Source organism: Leptopilina heterotoma, unplaced genomic scaffold (assembly GCF_015476425.1).
Source record: "Leptopilina heterotoma isolate Lh14 unplaced genomic scaffold, ASM1547642v1 Lhet_114, whole genome shotgun sequence".
NCBI lineage: Eukaryota > Metazoa > Arthropoda > Insecta > Hymenoptera > Figitidae > Leptopilina > Leptopilina heterotoma.
In genome coordinates this window covers 4,783,944-4,804,994 of record NW_025110833.1, presented here as the reverse complement: position 1 = coordinate 4,804,994, position 21,051 = coordinate 4,783,944, and the positions used below count along the sequence as shown (strand labels likewise).

The 21,051-nt window shown below is 22.9% G+C and overlaps 1 protein-coding gene across 4 annotated transcripts in view; it reads right to left on the bottom strand.

The window, feature by feature from the left end:
* LOC122506987 (fasciclin-3) overlaps nt 1–21,051 on the bottom strand; it is a 545,181-nt gene that overhangs the window by 11,818 nt on the left and 512,312 nt on the right. For 2 of the 4 annotated variants that reach the window (XM_043619452.1, XM_043619470.1), the window contains exons 2-7: nt 17,982–18,308; nt 17,520–17,654; nt 16,076–16,261; nt 14,856–15,040; nt 14,006–14,147; nt 11,434–11,547 (exon numbers count right to left, since the gene is read on the bottom strand). In XM_043619452.1, coding sequence (XP_043475387.1) covers nt 11,434–11,547; nt 14,006–14,147; nt 14,856–15,040; nt 16,076–16,261; nt 17,520–17,654; nt 17,982–18,308 — 1,089 coding nt within the window. Of the gene's footprint in view, nt 1–4,183; nt 4,435–11,433; nt 11,548–14,005; nt 14,148–14,855; nt 15,041–16,075; nt 16,262–17,519; nt 17,655–17,981; nt 18,309–21,051 lie in introns of those variants that run through there. The other 2 variants (XM_043619478.1, XM_043619462.1) reach the window with 2 other exon arrangements.

Genomic DNA, 21,051 nt, shown 5'->3' with positions numbered 1-21,051 from the left:
TAAATTACAATTAAATTATAATACTAAAATATAATTTTATCTAAATATAAAACGTATTTGAAAATCTAATTCTCAATCAGACGTTTTTTTAAGTATTGAAATTATTGAGAAGCATTTTACAGTCTCGAATATTCAAGAACCAACCAGTGTGTTTATTGGGAGTGTAAACGAACGAGCAAATTAAATAAAAAGTAATTATAATTTCTGTCCCTGAACTAGTAGAATAATTTATTTATATTGAATTGTATAGAATATACGTATAAAAATTAAGAAAACATATTCGAATCAAAAATTAAAGGTGAATTTCGCTTTGAACAAAAGAGTTAGAAAAAAAAATGTTTCAGAGAACACCAGGTAATAGTAATCGTAAATCGTTATATTACCTAAGCTTATTATTAACATAAATATATATATATTTTTTTATATTTATATATTTATATACTCCATTGTATGGCCAACGATCATGCTTTTTTTCTTTTTTCCTTCATTTTTTTTTAAATATATTATATAAGTCATTACGAGTTTTACAAACTTTCGGTATAAAAAGCTCGCGAGTTACGAGCTTTTTTTGTATTTTTTCGTTTATTTTTTGTTTTCTAAAATGTCAAAACGGAATTGACTGGACACGCGCCATTAAGTTTGTGATTAATAAAAGCATAACGCGATAGCATGACCATCGAATGTTAAGTAATTAGTTATCAATTAATTTAATAGTAGAAAATCAATTACAAAGTAAGTTATATCAATGTACCACAATATCGTTTTGTTTTTTTTGTTGTTTTTTTTTTGTACATTAAACGTATCCTGCGTAAGGAATATTTTTTGCTGGTTATTTTTTTTCTATTTTATATCTCAAGTATTTTGTATTTATTATTATTTATTTAATTTAGTAGAGTAAATAAATTTGTTCATTAGTTTTATTTATTTCAATAAAAGAAATAAATTTATTTATTCATTTTTTTATTTGAATAAAATAAAACTTATTCGCTTTGTTGATTTAAATAGAATAAATTTTTTTGTTAATTTTATTGAAGTGAATAAATAATAATAAATAGTTTGTGAATATTTAATTCAACAAGATTAATGATTTTCGTGATTGGAAAAATTAGTATGAAAAAGCGATGTTTTTGGCAGTGATTTTGGACCGTTGCTTTTTAAAAGTTAAACATTAGGTAAAAAATGTTGAAAAATTGCTATATTTTTTTTGTAATTGCTATTTTTTAAAAAACTTATTGCGCGTTCCATTTTTACTTATCGCTTTTTAGAAAAAACTGTTTTTCTTTTGATGTTTTTCATTTCAGACTTTTTTGTTTTGAAACGGAATCTTAGATTATGTCGCAGACAAATCTTGGATTTTTTAGACGGTTTTTTTATTCTATAAATTTTCTTTGAGATACAATTTTTTTTCCTTGTTTCTTAAATATTCGTTTTTTTTTTTGCTTAGACGTTATTTTATATTTATTAGATTGATATTCAGATACGAAGATGCGAAATGTCGATTTTTCAAGTGGCTATAAACAACATCCTGATTGCGAATACGTTACAAATACCTATTTTGGTAATTAACACTCACATATTATCATCTATATTTTTTTTCGTAGTGTGCTATGCACATTACATTCTTGAATTAATTTCATTAACTTTGTTTTTATTCTTTCTTTTCATTTTTTTTTAAGTAAAACATCACTCTGATTTATAGTGTTCTTTTTCTCAAAGAGACAGATAACGACAGGTCTCTGGTACTTGAAAGATTTACGAAGGGATAAATTTTTTTTTTAACAATCGTCTGATCAAGTACACGGGACACAGTATATATCATATTTTTTTTTATTTTTAATCTCATATCGTAGTATTTATAATATTTTAATATTTATATATTTATATATATATTCAATATACAACACGCAGTAATATTGGAAATTTAATTGCCGGCGAATTTGTAGGAAATAAAAATTGAGAACAAATTTGTCGGCCATTATTTTCCATATATCTCATTCGTTTTCTTTTTTATATTTTTTTTTTGTCGATAAAAAGTTGAAAATCAAAGTTTTTCTATTAGAGAGAAGAGGGGGGATGGTAAAAATTGTGTGTTATGTGCAAAAATTGAGAAAAATTGAAACTAATCAAAGGTGTCCTCTTACGTCATCCTTTTTTTTTTGTTAACTGCAGCTAAGTAAAAATTCACCTGTACAAAAGTACAAACAACGCTTATTGTCGAAGGTAATAATAAGAAAGTAAAAAAAAGCATACGGACTGTTTTTTTTTCTTGACAAATTAAACACTAACAGTGACCGCAGCTTTTTCTTTTGGATAATAAATAAATCGAGCGGTGCATTGTGTTGTGTTTTGTGTGTGAAAAAAATTCTTAAAATTCGAGAAAAATTCTTAATATCTAATTACTAGTCTAGATTATTTTAGTGACAAATAAAAACAAAACATGGTTTTCGCAATTAAACGTATTTAAACTTTTTTGTGCAACTAATTAATAACTTATATTTCTAGAGAGATTCGAAATATGAGACGGTTTTTTTTTGCGTTAATCGCCCTAATTATTGAATTTGATTTTTTTTGTTTTGAAAAAAGGTGGGGAAAAATATCGAAAGTGTTATTATGGTCAGATATTTTTTTTTAGAAGTTACTGACCGAATTTTTTTTTCAAATGTATAAAAAGGCGAGAGAGAAGTCTTTTTTTGCGTTAAGAGGTAAAATCCTCTTTTCGAAAGCTACCTTATGGAATGTATCTATGGTTAGGTTTTTTTTTGCTTCGTTTCTGTAAACCTAATTTAGTTTTTGTTTAAACAAACATCGATAATTCGAATTTCCCCCTATTTGTCGAATATAATTTAATTTTGTACATATTTTTACATTTTGAATTCGAGAATAATAATTTTTATTATTCCATTTTTACAATAGTAATAATTTTTATTCTTGCATTTTTTACAAGAATAATAATTTTTATTATTTGATTTTTCACAATAATAATTATTTGTTATACTTTTTAATTTTAAGCAAGGGAAATTTTAATAATTATTTTTAATTTAATAATTTTTTTTCTAATTTGAAAAAATAAAATAAATTCAGAAAAAAATAATTGGAAAATTAAAAAGTCAAAAATGAAGTACAAAATTGAATTACATTTCGAAGAGGGAAAAATGTACAAAATTTCGGTATTGCGTATGTTTCCCTAGAAGTTGTTAATTACAAAAATTTAACTATTCTTTTAGTTTAGTGCTATTTTTTAAATTTCTTACAAATTGCAAAAAGGTAAGAGTTGTATACGACAAATTTTCTAAATCTAATTACGATTTTTATTTGGATGATAAAATCGTAATACGATTCGATACGAAAGATTCGTTTTCTTAGTCTCACAAATCTTTTTTTTTTTACTGACGAGAGTTTTTCGACGAATTTTCATACACACCTTTTCTTAATTTTCTTTTAAGCGATCGTCGAAAAACTGCAAGTAGTTTTATTTTTAATTATTATTTTTCGTGTTAATACTTAAGTTTAATTTAACTAAATTAGTTATTAAGGAAAGACCACGAGAGTCTCCGCACAATGTGGCGTGATGTCTTTTTCTCTTTTAACTATATTTACATGTTTTCACGTATCGACGAAAAAAGAAAAGAAAAAACGCGACTATTTTTTTTTTATTTTACGTTCGACTGCTTCGATTTTTAGTTTTTCAAAATATTTCTTTCTTTTTTTTCTCATCATCAAACTTAAAACATGTTGAAAGTTGAAAGAAAAAGAAAAATTGGTGAAATTCGTTAACTTTCTCACACCCATGGTATGTACACTGTTTTTTTTCTTCTTTTTTTTCTACTAATATAAATTCACAAAGAAATGTACTAATTGAATCGTAACAGACGAACGTAATTGCTGATTTTTGGACCAAGAGAATTTACGAATTTTTGACAAAAAATATCCTCGGGGGAAAATTGTTCGATTATCAAAATAATGTTTATGGGACGAAAAAAATGTTTTCTATAAAATTAGGAAAACATATTCCTAAATAATTTCTAAAAAAAATTGCTAAAAAAAATTCCTTATATAAGTAAATATATAAAAAAGACTTTCTTCAAAAAAAAAAAAAAAAAATTTGGCGCTTTTTTCTGCAATAGAAACGATTGTCCATCAGCAATTTTAGGAAACGTCGTCACTGACTGGAGATAAAAAAGCATAAAAAAAATTGGTGATTTTTTTTTTAAACTGGCGATTCCGTTTTTTCGTCCTTTTTGTGCTTTATGTCAGCACGTCCATTGATGTACTCGTTGCTCGCGTGAATTGGATTCTCTTGGCCGCCATGGGGAATTTTCTCGTCGTAGATGTAGCGGGATTCTTCGTGGTCTTCGTCCTCATCTCCGGGCGTGATATGCGCCTCGCTTCCAGCGCCAACACCACCAGTAGCTTCTTCATCTCCACGGCGTCTCGCTGTAACAAGCATTGCCACGATCGGTCAAGGCACAAGTGTGGTTTGATTTTGAATTTTCTTTTTTGTTTTTTCTTTTTATTTTGAGAGAAAAAAAAATGCAATGAATTAGAGACACAAAAATTATTGGCAATTTTTTTTTTAATGTTAATTACACAAAAAGAAAATTGTTATCAAAAATATTAGTAGAACATAGGAATTTTTTAATTGCATAAGTAAAAAAATTACTTGGAATTATATAATTTGTTAGAGTGTTTTTTCATTAACTTTTGAAGTAATAAATAAATTATTAATTATATTGAATAAGTAATTATTATGGATTTATTTCCACTATTTTCTGTTTTTTCTTTAACGTTTTTTAAGTATGTATAAATATTTTTTTTTCATTGGAAATATTAATTACTAATGATAATTATTTAATTATAAAATAAATAATGGATAAAAATATTTAATATAATGTAAATAATTAATAATTATAATAAGATACTAATAAATTATTATTTATTAGATAATATAATTTATTAGCAGATTAATAATTATTAATAACATTTTTGATTTTTTCTTTTATTTTTCTTTTTTCTTTTCCTTATTATTTTTCTTTGTAATTTTTCTTTTTTACTTTTCTTTTTCTTCTTTTCTTTTCCTCTTAATTTTTCTTTGAATAAATTTTATTTTTTTTCTAAATTGTTTTGAGGAAATTTTGTTTGAAAAAACACATTGACAAATTATTTATTTAATTGAATTTGACCTTGGGAAATTATAATAATTAGAAATAAGTGTAAAAATTAGAAAATACACTTAGTGCAAAAAGTGAAAAATGATTTTGGTTGCACTGTCATTTTTTTTTTTTTTTTTTTTGGTTAGAACATCAATAGGAAAACATTTTTTGTGTTTTTTTTTTTTGGTTTATTATTATTGAGGTGAAAAAAAATTGATGATGATTTTTATTTTCAGTGGTGGAAAATTCTTACCATATATTTTATGAGAAAGCACATTTATAATATAAAAAATGCATGCTCTTTTGTTTACTTGCCCCAAAATGAAAAATTGTACTTAATTAATTTATTTGTTTATTTTTGTGAATAATTAAATAAATAGTAAAATCAATTTTTTAAAATGATTTTAGAGAAAATATGTTGTTTTCGATTTTGTAACACGATTTCCTGATTTAGAGGAAAAAATGCGAGTCTTTAGATAATTGTAAATTTTTTTAACGTAATTGTGTTTATAAAATTGAAAAAGAATTAAAAGAAGAAGAAAAATTGAATTAATATAAAAAAATATTTTAATTTATATTTTTACCTCCAAGAGAAAAAATACTGACCATTGAATTTTGGAATTTCAAAAAATAATTTTGTTTAGGGATTTAATTTATTAATCGAAAAGTTATTAAAGTTAGTTTCAGAAAAGTTAATAATTAATTATTCTTTATTTAAAAATTTACATTTGTTTTTAGATTTTACGTTTCTATTTTTTTATTTTTAATGAAATTTATACTTTATTTTCAGTTTTATTTGTTTAAAAATTCTTTTTTATTGGAAGATTTTATTCTATACTGTAAAATTTATTTTTAACAAAAAAATGTAAATTTTTCATACAGAAAATTGTTTTGTAACAAATTAGAGCATTCAGAGAATAAATTAATTTATTTAGTTTTTTAAAATTGTTAATATTCTTCAGAATCTTTTATTAGTAAATTATTAAAAAAATATTTTTATTATTGTTATGTTAATAAAATAACCAAATTAGTAAATGCAATAATAATAAATTGTTAACAACTTAAGAAAGTCAGTAATTAGTAAATTAATTAGTGAAATTAATGTAATTAATGAACATTAATTTATGTACTGTGAATTAATTCATTAAATAAATTGGATTAATGTAAATTAAAGTAATTAATGAAATTAATTTAATGAAAGTTAATTAATCACTAAAATAAATGTAATGAATTTAAATAAATAAAACCCGTAAAAATGAATGCACAATTTATAAATATGAACATTGGTTGATTGAAAATAAAAAGAAAAATAATGAAAAATTGAAAATAAAAGAAAAATTATTAAAATAAAACAATAACGGAAAATAAAATGTAATAAAATAGAAGATAGAGGTCAAAAATAAATTTTCAATTATAAAATAGAATTTATTGAATAAATAATATTTTCCCAAGTGCAACAGAAAAATATTGAGTTAATAAAATAAAATAATAAAAATGAGTAAATAAAATTTTTTCCAAATGCAAATTGGAAAATAGCAAAATACTGATAAATAAACAAAAAAATGGTCCAATTAAAAAATGTAAATATTGACAAGTAAGCAAACTTTTTTCACAATTTGAAAAATGAAAACACAAAATGAATAAATTTATTTAATTAAAAACGAAAACTTTTCAAATTGAAACAAAAAATACTAATGAGTAAACAAAATTATTTTCAAATTAAAAAAATAAAAATATTCAGTAAACAAAATTTTTTCTAAATTCAAAAATAAAAGTAAGAAATAAATAAATAGTTTTTGGAAATTAGAGACTAAATTTGTCCGAAGTAAAAACTAGAAAACCAAAATGCTGAGTAAGAAAAATTTTTTTCGAATTAAAAAATAAAAAAACAATGAATGACTAAATGTTTTTTAAAAATTAGGAACTAAAATTTGTCAAATTGAAAAACAAAAATACTGAGTAAACAACATTTTTCCAAATTATGAAATAAAGCTACTGAGTAAACAAAACTTTTCCACATTGAAAAAATTCGAATAAACATTTTTTTTTCAAATTGAGAAATGAAAATACTGATTAAACAAAATTTTTCCAAATGCAAAAATAAAAATTCTGAATAAATAAATATTTGTAGGAAGTTAGAAACTAAAATTGAGAAATAGAATACTGAATAAGTAATTTTTAACTAATTTGAAAACTAAAATTTTCCCCAAAAAGATAAAGATTGACCATTAATAAAAAAAAATTGAAAAAGAAAAATTCCAAAAAAAATATACAAAAAATAATTTTATGATTAAATAAGTAGAGAGAATTTAAAGAGCGTATAAAATTGATGAAAATAGATGATTCAGTTATATTGTATTAGTTTCTGTATTGTATTCTCATCAGCAGTACTGTGTGACTCTATTGGAAGGTGAATCAGTTTATCCTTTTGTGTCCAAAAGCTGCTGAATAGAGCACTAATCAGTATGATAAACAGATTGACTTATTGTAACATTCACAGGCAGGTCATGCCACTAAAACGTATCAGTCGAAGCGTATGAGATTTGTGAGTAAATGTTAAAGCTACTTGATCATGATGAGGTGGCATCTATTCAACAATATTGCTTCTAATTAACATAATATACATTAATATTATATGAAACAGAATGAAAGCGAGAATTTCGAATCATGCTTAAATTATTCATTTTCGTAATACACAGGAGGTAGATGAGCAAAAAAAAAAATTTTTTTGATGTTCGATAAGTGAAAAATTAAAAAAAAAGAAACAGTGGTCCACACTTGCCTTCGCCGATTACGGTTTGCTTGTTACTTTTTTAATACAATTTTTTTTTCGATTGTGATTTTGATATTTTTTTCTTTTTTTTGGAAATTAATTATTTATACGAGTACATGATTAGTACATGCGGAATAATTTTTTGGTAAATAATTAAATATAAAAGAATGTATTGTATAAGCTAAGAGAAGCATGCATCGCATTCTTCATTCTACTTTTTCTTTTTTTTTGGATTGTCGAAAATCGACATTTGGACTATTATTTTTCCTCTTGGCGCAAAGTTGCGAGGTAGAAAATGCAAAAATAAATCCTCAGAACACCGATTCGAATTGTTTACGACGAAGGTTATTGCGATAAGTTTCTTTTCACTATATGTACTTGATTAATTAGTCAATTTCAATTTTAGTAAATTTTTCTCTTCGTTTTTTTCGTTTACACATTTACGGAAAACTAATTTTCGAGAATTTAATATACAAAACATGAGTGAAGAAACTTTTTTTAAAAATATTTCGATTAATGGAATTTTTGAATTTTTGAATTTGATTTTTTTATTTTGTTAATAAATTTTTAATTCGTTAATAAATTTGATTGATTAATTGACTATGGAAATTTTTTATGAAATTAATAATTAATATTGACATTTATTTATGAAATTGCATAATATAAACAATTAAGATTAGCAATTAGGAAATTAATATTTTTAATTAACATTTATAATTCATATTAAATAATTGATAGGCAAAAATTTATGATCCGGGATTTTCACATTTTCCAATATGAATTCGTCAAACATTTGAATTTTTTTTCGTGTGAATGAAAATTATTTTATCGAGAGAAAAAAAAGGAAATAGAAATGCTGCGATAATTCCATGCTGGATATGTGATATCGACGCTATTTTTTTTGTTGAAATTCCTATGGAACAGTGATACTAATAAGGGACGTAAAATTACCAGTGACATAGCCATAAGTTTATCAGAGTTAATTAATATTTTTAGGAGAGGAGAATTTTTAATTTAAATTTATAAACTTTTTTAATGAAAAATTCATTTACTTCAACTTTTCTACTTGTTGGAATAGAAAAAAAGAGAAAAAGAAATTTTTAAAATTTAGAAAAATTATGAAGGGGAAAGAATAATTAAACAATGAAGAAGTGAAAAAAAATAATACAAAAATTAAAAAAATGACGAAATAAAAAAAACAAAATTATGACAAAATAATAACAAAAAAATAATAATAAAATAGTAAAAAAATCAATAAAAAAACAATTAATAAGATGAAAAATCTCGGCAATGAAAAAAATCAACTAATTAACGAACAAAAAAGCATTACTCTTCTGAGTGTAATAGAGAATTTTTTCTAATTATAAGAAAGATTAGAACATAATTTTTATTCAAAATAAAAATAATTTTTTTATGAAAAAGAATATTAATCATATAAAAATAATAAGCAATAATTATGTTAATTGAAAAGAACTAAAAAATACGAATTTTTTTTATTATTCTTGACAAAATGAGGATATGTCACTGATTTTCTAATTAAAAAAATATTTTAAACACTACTTTGTAACAGATTGGTTCAAAAAAATATTTTTTCAAATTTCAATTATTTATAAATTCCATTTGTCCAATTAAAAAAGAAGTAAAAATTCTTGCCCTAAACTTATAAAATAATCAAACATAAAATTTTCATTTACATTGAATTTTAAATTAGATATTTATAGAAAATTTTATTTATTATTAATTATTAAAGTTTGAACACTGTTTTTAAAAGTAATTCATGAAAAAAGAATTGTTTAAAATTTATTTTTAATTAAGATTTTTTTAAGGTAAATTGTAATTAATAAATTATAATTTTTATAAATAAATGTTGAGTTTTTTTAAAAAAAGTTTAATTTTCAGTTAAAAAGTATAAATTTAAGTTAAAAAGTTTAATTTTTTAATTTTAATTTTAAGTAAATTAAAATAGAATTAAAAAATTTATGTTTTTTATTTATTTGCATAATAAGCTTTCGTACCAAAAATATTTTTTTTGCGATTTTTTCCTTATTAGCTTGTTTACATTGTAAATAAATAAAAAATATAATTGAAAATTTTCAATTTTAATAACAAAATTTAAAAATATTTAAATGGTTCTCTAACCCGGTTTACATTGTAAATAAATAAATAAAAAACAATTGAAAATTTTTAATTTTAATAAAAAATACTCAAAAAGATTTATTTTTACATTGCAAATAAATAAATAACGTAATTGAATTTTTTTATTTTGGAATCAAAGAATTGAAAAAAAAAATTGAATTATTAATAAGAGAAGAATAAAAAAAAAGAAATAAATTATTAATTAGAGTAGAAGAATTGAATTGAATTAAAACAAAATTAAATTTTTTCTTTTCTTTCTTTTTCATTGGAAAATTTGATTGAAATTTGAAAAATTTTGTTCTGCTATTTTTTTGAACCACTCGATGTAATAAATGTTTAATTCAAAGATATAATGAGTTTGACAAAACAAAAATGGTAAAATGTGATAGATTAAAAAAATAAGACAATGATTGCGATTAAACAGCGAGAGCATTAATTATGGGGTTGCTGTCTGAGGTGACTTACCCCTGGACAGTGTTTTGCCTAGTACATGGAATCGCACGGTAAATGTTGGTGTTTCTCCATTGTCTTTACTTGGCCCGACTTGCATGCTGTCCTATCGTTTAGCGGCACAACACACAAGACATTGTATACATAAAAGTAATAACTAGCAAAAATTGACAATTAAAAACAAAAAAAAAGTAACCGAAAATTCAAAAATTAATTCAATTTTAATTCTATAGCTTTTTTTTCTGTAAAAATAAATACTCTGACTTCTAATCTACATTATTCTTTTAGTCCAAGTATATTTAATAATAATCGTAATAGAAAAATTATTTCTCAAGGAATTATTTTTTTCAAAGCTAAACTTTCCATAAATTCGAAGAAATCAAAGTTAAATTACTATTCTTTAAAATATTATATTAATTATTTATTAAATATTATTATTTATTTTTATAATTTTTTTTTGAACTTAATTTGATTTTACTTGGTTTAGACAATTTTTTTTTTGCTTCTAAAAATATATTTTTGAAATTAAAAATAACGAAATTTAGATTTTTTTAGGATAAAAATTTGAGATAGAAATAAAAAATAACCGGATAATAGTAATTGTTTTGTATGCACTTTTTCATTTGTCTCATTTGTTTTTTTTCTGTATATATATGCAAATAATGACACAATATGCACGTTTAACGAGAGCAGCACACTTGCGAAATAATTTTTTTTTTGGGTATTCTCTTCTCACAATTTACCTGCAGTTTGTATATAATTTTCCATATTTTTTTTTGTATATATAGAGAGCTGAGGAATTATTCAGAAGGGGAAAAAGAGAGAGAAAAAAATTGCATATACTATGTATATATATATACGGTAATATCAAAGAAAGTTAATTGAGAATCAATTTTTATTTTTTATCGCGTTATTGACACTCACCTGCAAAGCACCAGCGACCAGTTGCTCGGGCAAATATGACAAGGAATATTGCGAGAATTAGAATAACCACTCCTATAACGATTCCAATAATCGATCCAGCGTCGAGGTCTACACCTGAAATTTATAAAAGAATTTTAATCACACTCGACAAAAAGAGGAGAGAGAGAGAAAAAATTGATAATTTCCCAAGTGAACAATTTTTCTTTTCATTTTTCGAGAATTGTTAATTACTATTACTAATAGACGATTATTTATGTAAATTGTAATTACCGGGAAGAAAAATAAATAATTGATAATAATGTAGTAAATAAAAAATCCAAAAAAGAAATTAAATATTTTTATATCTGGAATTATAATAAATAAATAATTGTAATTGTTATATTAATTGCAATTGTTTTTATTTTAATTATTATAATTGATTGTAACTAATAATGTTTGCAATTAATCTAATAATTAATTGTAATTGAAATTTGTAATTTTGTAAAATTTTAATTATTTTTTACAAACTTGAAATTGTTCGAAAAAATGAAAAAGAAAATCAGAAATATTCTGAAACGTACAACGAACAAAGTAGCTTTTTTATTACACACTTTTGCAAAAAACAAAAAATTAAAGCAAACATTTAAAAGCTTGTTAAAAATAACAAGCGCTAAACGAAAATAATAAAATGGAAATTATAGGAAAAGTTTTTCTGTGGAAATTTTTTTTTTTAGCAAAAATTTGCGAAAATTAATAACACTGCACACAGAGATGAAAGTTAATTAAAATACGATTAAAGACACAAAAAAATAGCTAAGCTTACAATGAAATCTTTATACGACTTGGGACAAAGAATGCAATTCAATTAAAAATCATCCCCGCGTTATAAAGGAACGGATTTTGATTATTTTTCACTGCGTTCTCATCTCAATCTCCAAAGGCATTCTACTTGTGAAAATTTATTTTATTTCCCTACATGAAAGTTTCGTTTTAATTCAAAGATTTACTAAAAAAAAAATAAAATTTTACATTTCCAAGAGAATTTTTAGTGTAAAAATTCAAAATTATTTTCCATTTTTGTCATTTTTATACAACTGTTGATATATTTAGAAATTTTTTTTGCTCTTTTTTATTTAGGAAAATACACGGGTTTATAGAAAAAGAAAAAAAATACTAAAAAGTATTAGTGGAAAAAAATTGAAATTGAAACAAAAAAGCAAAACCGAAAACTTAAAATTATAATATTAGAGAGAGAAAAAATATTTCTAATTAAAACAAATATAAAATTAATAATAAAACAAATAGTTAAGAGAGAAATAAAATTTGTTGAATAATTGAGGAGAAAATATATAAATAATTAATTTTATTAAAATAATAGAAAATGTAAAATAAATAGAAAATAAATAATTAAGAGAAAAATACCATTTTTTTGAATAATTGAGGAGACAATAACAAATTTAATTAATTTAATTAAAATAGTAGAGAAAATGAAAATTTTAATAACTAAAGAGAGACAGAAATAAAATTTAAATATAATTTTAAAATTTATTTAATTCGTTTTCCTAAAGAAGATGAAATGTGTAAGTTTTGAGAAAATAAAATGTAGAACCAGACGCGCGAGTATAATTGAATATTTCACACGAAACTTTCATGTTGAGAATGAAATGCTTGAAATAAAATTGAAAAATGACATTACCTAGTGCGTGCATGTGTTCGGAGAGCTTACCATAGAAGTGACTTAAGGGTCCTGCGTGAGCATGCGAAAATTTGCCATTAGACAAAATCTCGAAAATTGCTCAAAAATAACAAATAACATTGATACAATTGTTATAAATTTATAGATAAAAATAATTTTTTGAGAAAAAAGATTTTGAAACGAGTATTATTTAATTTATATAATATTTTTTCAAGTAATTTTTAGTTTAATTTACAAATAATTTTTAATTCGATTTCACTAATTTCCTTTCTATTGTTTTTTTTCTAGTTTAATTTTTCCTAATTTAGTATTTTTTTCAATAATTTTTAATTTGATTGTGACTCATTTTTTTAATTCACTATTTTGTATAATTTTATTTTTTTAGTATATTTTCTGATTTACTATTTTTTTTAATTTAATTCTTTTTCAATTTCCTTTTTTTTCTAAATTCAGTTTTTTTGTAATTTACTAAGTAATTTTATAAATATAATTCTCTTTATTTAATTTCCATTTTTTCTAAATTAGGTACTATTTTTTTAATTTAATTTTTTTTGTAATTGACTATTTTTCCTAATTTTATTTTTTTTCTAATTTATTATTTAAAATTTTTTTTCTTTCTGTGATTAAAAATTTTTTTTCTTGGCTAGTACGTAAATTTATTTCCTTTAAATCGAACGAGTATGGTTAATAATAATATTTTATCCCTTACGATCGAAATAAGTGCCGAAAATTTTGAAAAAGTGCCAAATTGTGAAGAAAGCTAAAATGAAGTATTTTGCATCAAGTGATTTTGTGCCACAATGAAAATGATTTTTACTTTTATTTATTATTTTTTTGTGATAAAAAAGCAATTTTAAAATGTGATTAATTTTTTTTGTTGAGGAAAATTCTTCTTACCTGGTGGTTCGGCGGAAGTGGAGATTTTGATTTCGTAGGTTTCAGTTCCCTCCATATTCTTTGCGTTCAAGAGATATCTCTTCTCAGTGTCGCTTTTTTGTACGCTGTCAATTGTTAAAATTGCGGTCCATCTTCCTTTTCCCTGGTAATAAAAAATAAATTGTCATTAGTTTATAATTTAATTTTATTTGAATTAAAAAAATTTTTTTAAATTTAATATTTGTTAATAAATATTAATTAATAATCAATATAAATATTAGTATTAAAATTAATAAAAAATTTCATTTATTAATCGAGAGTTGAAAATAATTGAAAATTTTCCAAATACTTTAAATCTCGATTAAATTTGCAATTCACAAAAAGTGGACAATAAAAAATGATACTGAGAATGCAAAAAAAAAAAAATTAAATTAAAAATAAATTCACTATTTTATATTCAGTAATGAAATTATATTAGAAGTGATGGGAATACAAGGTTTGTGCGCTTCCCTCCCTCTCTCTTCTTTCCTCTCGCTCTGACGTTTCTGGGCTGACATTTAAAACTATTGTTTGAATCCAGTGGAATTTCATTACAGTCTCACGAGGGATTTTGGAGAGTTTCACACACGACGACAGGGACAGACAGAAAATACGATTTTGTGAATGAATTCGGGGTCTAAAGAACATCCAAAGAGACGCGAAAGTAATATCAAAAAAATTTCTGAGAAACAATTGTTGAAAAAAGAAAAAAAATGTGTGTGAGAGATAGAGAGAAGAATGTTTATGGATAAAAGAGATTTTTAAATAAAAATTTATTGTTGACTTTAAATTTTAAAAAAGAAAAAAAATTGAATTTCGGTTTTTTATTTACCGCTTCAATGGGAGTGTTTGTCTGTAGTCGATTTGTTGAGTCCGCTGCTCCCGCTTGAATTGATTCCGAACCGACGATCCACGTGAAATAAGGTTGAGGATTTGCTTCAATGGTCACGTTCACGACTCCTTGTTGTCCAACGACGTAGCCAAAACGCTCCTTTACAACTTGTGGTTGTGGTGGGACTGAAAATTAATTTTTAATTGTATTAATTTTAATTCTAATAATTTTTTTTTGACAATTTTTTAGAGGGGAAGTTTATTTTTACTTTATTAAATTCTAAAAAGAGGAAAAAAATTTTGTATATTTATTTTTAATTTATTTAGTTACTTTATTTATTTTATTATTATATTATTTATTTTCAGTATATTTATTTCTTTATTTTACTATATTTTTCATTTTCATTTTATTTTTAATTATGATGAAAATAAATATTGACTGGAAAACCGTTTTTTTCTATTCAAATTAAAAAGAAATGTAATTAAAAAATTTTTCTGTTTTTCAAGCACATTTTTAATTGACTATTAAATTTATTTGATACCAACAAGTATTTAATTGATAATACTCTCAAGTATTGAAATATTTTAGTAAAACATTTTTTTTCCAGTGTAAAAATTTTCAATTGATGGAGAAAAAAACTTTTTTTTTTAATAGAAAGAAGAGTGTTTTAAAATTGGAAATTTTTTTGATTGAAATTAAATTGAAAACATAAAAAAGTGCAAATAAAATTTAAAAAAAGAATTGATTGACTAGATAGAAATACAAATCTAAATTCACAAATATAAATTATTATATTAATTATTATATTATTCACAAAATAAATAAATAAAATAAACACAAATTTTTTGTTTTGTAGGGCCATTGATACTAAATAAATAAATAAAATTGAAAACAAGTAATAGTGAAAAATTTGATTAAACGTAGAAAATACTCAAAAATAATAATCTTCATGAAAATAGAAATATTGAAAAAAAAAAACAAGTTAAAAATACTCTTGATAGTAAAAGAAGCGTTAATTTAACTTCATGAAATTTAGACTTGATAATAAATTAATATAAAATAAAAAATAATTAAAACAACAAATTGAAATTAATTTTGACCGTAAAAAATAATATTTAGACTTGATAATAAATTAATATAAAAAAGAGTGAAAATAAAAGAAAGAGAAAAGCACTTCTGGAAATGTAAATTTATTTTGTGGTTTTGTTAGATGTACTTACAGTTAACATCGAGTATCATTTGTGATTCTAGGGGTCGATCGAGAGCAATGTGAGTGGCAATGCATTTCACTTCTTTGCCGTGATCGGTCCATTCTAAGCTTTTGGTCACATTTTGCATACCCTGATCCGATTCAGAATTTCCGTAGAATTGAGAATACCTATCCTCGCTACTCAATTTCTCATCCCCTGCAAGAATAAATTTTCATTAATTAAATTCCCATCAACATTAAACTTACATTAGTTTGTTAAATTGGAAAATGAAAAAGAGAAATAAATTCAATGTAATGCTAAATTTACTGTTTTCTTTTTTTATTTGAGAAGAGATATAATTAATTTTTTTTCTTTTAATTAAAGAAATAAATTTTTCTTGAAAATCAGTAGTGTAAGGGTAAATGTAGTCAGACGAGAGGTGTTTTAGATTCTTTTCTACTTTGTACCTTTTTTTTCATTTAGTATGGTTTAAAAAAAAGAAGATAAAATGGTAAAAAAGATTTTTGTCAGGACAAAGTGTTTTAAATTGTTTCAAAGTGTAAATTGTTTTAAAGTGTTTTTTTTGGTAGTAGAAGAGAGTTTTAGTCAGAAGAGTAAAAATTATTTTCTTATTTTTGTGGTGTTGCTTTTGTTACTTTATTTATTTTTTCGTGGTTAAAAAAACTGCCCTAGAAGAACAAAATATAGTCCAATGGATGCAAATTTTTTTTGTATTAGTAGTACGAACAGAATTTTCGTCAGATAATTTTTTTATTTTGAAAACACGTCACTTTTAGTCAGAATTATTTACAGTACAAAATTCTTTATGTTTTAGTACAAGTAGTAAAAGCCAAATTTTAGGCTAAAAATAATATTTAGTGTGAGTAGTAATAGTCAGTTTCGGTCAGACAGAACATTTTAATTCGAGTACTTTTCATCGTCAGTAGTATAATTCAATTTAAGTCAGACGAAAGTATTATAAGTAGTATTAGTCATTTTTAGTAAGGCAGAAAATTTTAATTCGTTTATAATTTACAAATTAAGTAGTGAAAGGCAATTTATGTCGGACAAAAAATAATATAAGTTTAAGTAGTAAAAGTAAATTTATGGTCAGACAAGTCGTTACAATATTGGTCTTAGTTCTAAGCATAGAAGCTAAATTTGACTCAGACAATAAATTCCACTCGAATCATAAGTAGTAAAAGTAAATTTTAGTCAGACAATTCATTAAAAACTTTTGTTCGAACACTTATTAGGTAAAATCCGTTTTGGTCAGACAAAATCTAACAAATGAGTTTAATATTTAATTACACAATATTAGTAGAATAACTCAATTTTCAGTCAGACGACTACTTTAAAATTAATGTTATTAAAATTTTATTACTAAAAATAATAAAAATAATGAAAATGATTAAGACAATGAAAATAATTTAAAAAATTAAAGTTTTAATAAATATATAATTTTGAAACTTACCGAGATAGATGCTGACATTGGCTGATGGTTTTCCACCAAAGGCATTACAGTAAATCTCCAATTTTTCCCCTCGCTTGTAACTGCGACCACCACTTGCACTTGGACTCAACTGCAATTGAGGTTGTCGGGGTGGTTCTGCAAATTAAAAATTTGTACCCTTTTAGTTTTTTTTAATACTTAAAAATGCTAAAAAGAGATCATAAAATCCAGTTAACTACATTCGAGTCTATTTAAATTTCCCTTAATTAACAAAGTTGTAAAAAAAAAATTCTAATTAAAATTTATAAAAAGAAAGTAAACAGAAATTAAATTTTAAAAAAAATTTCCGGAAAAATTTTCAACGTAATTTTATAAAATGTAAATTTTTATAAAAAGAAATAAGTGAAATTGTATTTTATTTTCTAAATTAAAATATTAAAATTAATATTTAAGTATAAAAAAAGGAACTATTTGTATACTTACTGGCAATGACAATTCGCGTGGTTCCTTCCGCTTCGTAACCACTGTCTTTCGGTAAAAGTGAACATTTAAAGATACCATCGTTGCTATCTTTAATTCGCGTAATTAAAATATCACAGTCTCCTTTGTCAAGTCCAGTGCCGAGATATTTGACATTCTCGTTCGAGTAATTTTCAGTATTCCCAATTACCAACGATCCTTCATTTGGAATTTCAATTCTGCAATGACCAAGAGGCGCTGGTATACGGCATCGAATTCGCAAACTTTCTCCAACTCGAACTGCTGCTTGATTTTTCGGCTCTATCTCTACGGTTCTACCTAGTTGCGCTGCTGAAAAATAAAGAGAAAAGAAAAATTTTATTTTTTTGTTTTTCAATACAATAATTAATCATTATATATTATAATTATATAAGTAATTAGTAAATAGTAATCGCTTAATTATAATAATTATATGGCGATTATATTTTACGATGATGGCGCCTTTGACAAATATTTAGGTATAAATGACTATTGTAATTACATAATAATAAAAAAAAAACAATTATGATTAGACACGGAAAAAATATTTCACCTGGAACAGAAAAAATTGTCTCTAGAATTGCGAAAGTTTTAACTAAAACAACTAAAAATTTTGGTAATGTAGTAAAATTTGTAGTTGTTTCAGATAAAATATTTTTTGCATGGTTAATTATTAATTATTATTAAGTATTTATGAATTTATTATTAACTACTTGAATTCAGTGACTCCAAAAACCCCCAGAGAACGATTTTAAGACAAATGCGTTAGTTTTTAAAACTTTTTGGTCTACATATTTGATCCGCCATTTTGAATTTTTTAAAGCTGATATTAAATTTAAATTCAGTGATCCCAGAAACCTTAAATATGACTCAATTAAATTTTTTTAAAAACATTTTTTGGATCGTTTGTAACAGAAAAACGATTGCTTCACCAAACTTCCAAGAGGTTAATTATTATTAACTAGTTTTTACATACTATCGAATAATAATTAAATATTATTAGTTAGTTCAAAATTATTATTAACATATTAATTATTTTCAATTTGTGTATGTGAAATATTAATTTGAATTATTTTTAAAGTCCTAATTACTATCGACTGATAATTAAATAGAAATAAAGAATTAATTAATTAATTAATTAATTAATTAGTAATTAATATAAGTTAATTGCATGATGAGTTTTGTCAATATTTTCTCTTTTATTGTAATATAATATTCCATTGAAATTTAAAATTGGCGCGCCTTTTGAATTGTGAGGAAACTTTACGCGTAGTAGCAGACGACAAAAGCACGTGTTCGAGAGTTCTTACTCAGAAATAGTCAGAGTTTTAAAATAAAGAATGAATTCGAGCGCATATTATTAAAAGTGAAAAGAAGTACCTAAACAAAGAATTAAGTTTAATATTTGTAATTTTTCTTTTGTGATATAATTTTTTGCAGTAAAATCACTATTTTAATAATAAAAAGTGTCGATATTTTATTGAATTGGAATTATAATGTGATGCAGAAAAAAAAAAGATGGACTTGGGTGATCGAGAGTAAAGATTGAAAATTATTTTTGTGAGTAAATTTATAATAATAATTGTTATTGTTAAATTGTATTTTAAACCGTTTGTTTCAATATATTGATAATAAAAATTTTTTTAAACGCCTTTTTTGAGTAATTGTAAGAATTATATAGAATTGTAATTTAAAAACAAATTTGCCTCTAAACAATTTTTTATTATCAATAATGGTTATTATTAATTATTAATAATTTAAATAATAATTATAATAATAATAAATGTGTAATTATTTACTCGCGATTTTTAATTATTTAAATATTAATTTACCCTAATTTGTTATTATATATGAATTAATATATTATACTAATAAATTATTAATTAATAACTAATTAAAAGTAATTAGGTAATAATTAATAATTATTAATTTTTTTATCAACTAATAATTGTTTATTGATAATTGATTAATAATTATTATTAATTAATTAATTTTTGACTAATTTAGATTAGTTATCAATTATTAATAATAATCATAACTCGTAATTATCAGTTATTGTTACTACTAAAGAAAAAACATAAAAAGAAAAAATAAAAGAAAGAAAAATGAAATAAGTGACATTTTTGTCTCTAAAAAAGCTCCAAATAATTGTTTTTGATGCTGTGAGTCGACGCTAACTTCAGGAACATCAAAACTTACGTTTTTTGGTGAACAAAATAAATAAGCAAAAAAAAGTAGAAAAACTTTTGTTAAAATTTGAAGAATACAAGAAACAACTATTGTTCTTTTGATAATTAATCAACTAATTTGGAATATTGTTGATGGGATTTTAATAACTGGGTTAGTGTACCGATAAAGACCTCTCTCTCATAGCTCACCGCACATATGAAATTCCCTTCGTCAAACCTCGTCCGTAATATCATCGTGATAATTAATTATCGAGCCCTGACAGTCTCAGTAAAATACAACCCAACTTTTAGTCATGACAAAATTTCCCTACTACCATTAGCGCGTTCAGTTTTGATAATTTAGTAATTAATTAAATATATCCGAGTCACAAAAATTTTACCAATACATCTTCGAAAATTCAAAGTTGTGTATTTACTGTGTCTTAACATTCGCTATACATTAATTAAAAAGTAAATTAAGTAAATAATAATTTAATAATTAATTTGTTAAATCTTTATTTGTTATTTATTTATTTATTTATTTATACTTTGTTATAGTTGCTTTGCATCAATTAAAAGTTTTATCAAATAATTAATAATAACTAATAATTATCAATAACTAATTGACAATTAATAATTACTAATTAATTGCTATATATTTATTGTTATAATATTTGCTTCGCATTAATTAAAATTTTTATTAAAGAATTAATAATAATTAGTTATCAATAACTAATTAATAATAATTAATTAAGTAATAAAATAAAATAAATTAATTAATTATATTTAGTAAAAATTAATTATTAATTAAAACTAATTAAGAATTTCTTAATACTAATTAAAAATTAATTAATATCAATTAATAAATAATTAATACTAATTAATAG